Source organism: Nicotiana tomentosiformis, chromosome 5, assembly GCF_000390325.3.
Source record: "Nicotiana tomentosiformis chromosome 5, ASM39032v3, whole genome shotgun sequence".
In the NCBI taxonomy this organism is placed as follows: domain Eukaryota; kingdom Viridiplantae; phylum Streptophyta; class Magnoliopsida; order Solanales; family Solanaceae; genus Nicotiana; species Nicotiana tomentosiformis.
In genome coordinates, this window is record NC_090816.1 from 113,152,519 (window position 1) to 113,156,569 (window position 4,051).

At 32.7% G+C, this 4,051-nt stretch overlaps 1 protein-coding gene across 1 annotated transcript; it reads left to right on the forward strand.

The window, feature by feature from the left end:
• Window positions 1-3,229: 3,229 nt before the first annotated feature.
• LOC138893013 (uncharacterized) lies at window positions 3,230-3,799 on the forward strand. The gene has a single exon (XM_070176777.1). The coding sequence runs from the start codon at window positions 3,230-3,232 to the stop codon at window positions 3,797-3,799; it is 570 nt and encodes a 189-aa protein (XP_070032878.1).
• The last annotated feature ends 252 nt before the right edge of the window (window positions 3,800-4,051 follow it).

A 4,051-nucleotide genomic window follows, 5' to 3' on the forward strand; every position in this document is an offset into this window, starting at 1 on the left:
CTGGGTAGTGTATAAGTTTGCAAAAACGGGTTTGGCTTATTTCATCTCATTTCCTTCATGGGAGCCGACCTAGGAGCGATTTTGTAGTTCCATCTTCATCATCTATGTCAAGGTAAGTGATTCCTACCTATTGCAAGTTAAATACGTGGTTTATATACAAATTTAGGCGTAAAAATTCATGGGAATTTGTAAAAAATTGGGATTTTGAAGAAAAACCTAGAAATTTGTATTTTTACCACGAAATTGGACATGGAATTTGAAATAAATGATGTAATCGAGTTCGTGGTATTATGGGTAATGTTTATCTTCGAAAAATTTCGAAATCCGAGTACGTGGGCCCGATGGTGAATTTTACTGACTTTTTGAGTGGAGATGAAAATTGTTTAAATTGATTAATTATGGGGTATTAGAACACATATTTATTGATTTTCACATTAATTGCATAGTTTTGGATCGACAAGCATCAGTTTGAGGTATTAGAGTGGCGTTGGAGCCGGTTATGGAGCGTCGGAGCGAGGTAAGTCTCTTGTCTAACCTTGTAAGAGGGAATTTACCCCATAGGTAATTTAAATTAATAATTTTTGCTAATTGTGGGAGCTACGTACGCACGAAGTGACGAGAGTCCATGCGTAGCTACTAATATTGCTAAAGTACGGGTAGTTTAGGACTCAAATCATGAATTACTCGTGATAATTGTATCTTTTATTTGATTAAATTACTGGAATTATATTGTAAATTATTTGAGAAAATAGTAAAAGATCGAAACTTCATATACTCGATTTTTTGTGTAAATTATTGAATTGTTAATAAATATTGAACATCCTATGTGTTAATATTAATAACTTCTCATTCCGGAGGTTCATAAGAAAATGTCCTCCTTTCTTGTGGAGCGAGTCGAATACCTCGGCAGTCTATGGATCGTGCCGCACGTCCCTCGACAGTGTACACGATACTCTATATCAGGCTGTACGACCTCGACAGAAATCTTGCCTAATAATAATAATTACACGATACTTTGATATTTTATTGGAGCTTGTGAAATTAATTGATAAATTAAAAATTAATGGAATTGAAAGAATTAATTATATCTGCTTGTTTACGAAATTATTGTTATTCCTACAAATCATGTCGATTAAAAATATTCTATTATAATATTATTGACCCATAGTGAGTGACAAAGTCGAACTCTCGTCACTACTTCTTTGAGATTATACTTGATACTTACTGGGTGCACGTTATTTTCGTACTCATGCTACACTTGCTGCACATATATGTCTAGCGGCCTTGTGGGCGCAGAGGTATGGTTAAAATGCGGGAATTTAGGTGAGCTGCATTCTAAATTATGATCTGCAGCCAACAGAGTCTCCTTCAGAGTTATTTATATTTTTCCTGTCTAATTTGTATTCCGGACAGATGCTGTATTTTATTTTAACTCCCTAGTAAATGGTCAAGCACTTGTGACATCGGGTTTTTGGAGAATTTCAGGTTGTTATGTATTGAATTTGTTAAAAGTATTATTATTTATTCTGTAAATCCCCATTTTTTACTATGTATATTAAAGAAAAATATGATTTTAAAAGTAATAAAAAAAATAAGAACCCAATTTAGTATTTATTATTGGCTTGCCTGACATTAGTGTCCGGTGCCATCACGACCTTAATGGATTTTGAATCGTGACAGCTAAAGAATCTTACTGCAACATAGAAAAAGAAAAGTGGGTGAGAACCACCGAAATTCATAAAAAAGGTTAAAAGCTTAGCTCTCTAGTGGAAGATGAAAGAAACAAACTAAAGTGTGCTTCTAAGATAGTAATAATTAAGAAAATTCATAACTTGCAATACTATTAGTTTGTAAGATGAAAAAAATGAAACTGAAATATTAAAACAATACTAACTAATAATTAAGAGAATTTATAGTAGCTAAGAAGCCCCTTTTTTCCTATGGACAAAATCGTTAGTTAGTTTTTAAAAGGTATGATTTCACTAAATTAACTTTACATAAGTAGGGTATTTTGGTCATTCAGTTTTTGAAAGATATTTTAGTACAATAACTTTATCTAAAAGTTTTCATGCTTATAATATAGTATGATTTACCTGATTTTACCTAACCTATTAAACCCTTCTTTGAAATAACCTTCTAATTCCTCGTTCTCTCTCCTCTACCCAGATTAATTTCCTCTTCAACTCCTCCTCAATCTAATTAAAAAATTAAAGCTTCAATAAACACTTAGATTCAGTATTTATATTTCTAGATTCAACTATTCTACTTCAAGTGTATGATCTAATTCCCTAAACTCCAAGAACTATCGGCTTCCCTTAATTATCGCTATTTGTTTACCCATATCTCTATCTAAATTATTATAAAAGTATGAATACAATATCTGTTTATAAAAATAACCTTATAATATTAAGAGTAATAACTCATAATAAAAGGACATAACCAGAATTCTAGATATTAGCCTTATAATCCTATTAGTTTTAGGACATAATACTACACGTTAGGAATCTTACATGATTAACTTTAAGAATCCTATTATTATAATTACTTTCTGGCTATCTAATTCATATAAAATTGAACAAGTAAATATCTTTAGACATGTAATCCTATTACTTTTAGGATATACTTCTTAAAAATTTCTATTACTAATTTAATTTGAATACGTATTATAATGTCCTATTACTAATTTAATTTGAGAATGTATTATATATTTCAAATACATTTAGAAAAAGGAGAGCCTATGTTATTATAAAAGCATAAATATAATGTTAATATACCAAAATAGAGTGGAAGAGAGACCAGAAAAAGCAGAGGGAAAGCTTTGGAAGTAAGCCTAGAATTCAATCTACAAAACTTTCCCATTCTATGTTCTGTTCCAACCAAGAATGGGTTTGAAGTGCTACATAGAGGATGAAGTGGAGTGCAAGGCCTACCCCTAGATAGAGGAGGGGGTTCCAAAACTATCTAATGAATTGAATATTTTGGAACGTTAGAGGAATAAATAAGAGGTATAAACAGAATGAATTGAGGAATTACTTGAAAAACAAAAAATATTAGACTGGCATGGCTGATAGAAACAAGAATAAAGGAGCATAATTACATGAAGATTAATAAAAATATTACATCTAACTGGAAGATGCTAACTAACTACTAAACTGGATAAAATGGGCGATTGTGGTTGGGCTGGGATCCACATTGGCGTAACGTTAATCTATTGAAAGCTGAAGCCCAAATGATCCATTGTGAGGTCATAAGCAAAGTAGGGGATCTTGATCGTTATCTCACCATAGTGTATGGTTTTAATACTATTGAGCACATGAAAGTACTATGGGATAATTGGAGAGGAGCAGCAGTAGGTATCAAAAAACTTTGGCTTGTGGTGGGAGACTTCAATGCAGTTATGTTTCAGGATGATCTACTGTTTGGTAATCCAATTACCTATATTGAAATTAAAGACTACTCTAAATTCAAGCATGAATTTCTCCTAACAGAACTACAATGGAGGGGAGACTACTATACCTGGTCCAATAAACAACCAGGATCAGACAGAATTTATAGTAGATTGGACATGGCCTTTGGAAATCATGAATGGATGATCGCATGGGGGAATCTAATAATGGAATATTATGTACCTTTTATATCAGATCATGCTCCTATTCTACTTACATTGGCTACTTCTAGCAGTAACGTCAAGGTACCTTTCAAATTTTTCAATGTATGGGCCAATCATGAGGAATTTCTGAAGATAGTTGAGGATGTCTCGCAACAGTGTTATACCACAGTCAAGATGAAGAACATTTGAATGAAGCTGAAGAGTCTCAGACCTTTACTAAAGAGACTGAATAATGAAGAGTTTAAGTTCATTACTCAGAAAATTGAAAAGGCCAGACAAGAGCTAGTGATCACTCAAGAACAAATACACATGAAGAGTACTACCGAGCTATTGGGAAAATAGAGAGATTTAATACAAAACCTGGAGAAATGGTCTATGGTTGAAGAAAATGCTTTACAGTAGAAATCTAAGGCCAACTGGATCAACCTAGGGGATTCCAAT

Excerpts from the sequence above, each read along its gene's own strand:
- LOC138893013 (XM_070176777.1), top strand. The coding sequence starts at position 3,230 with ATGATCCATTGTGAGGTCATAAGCAAAGTAGGGGATCTTGATCGTTAT.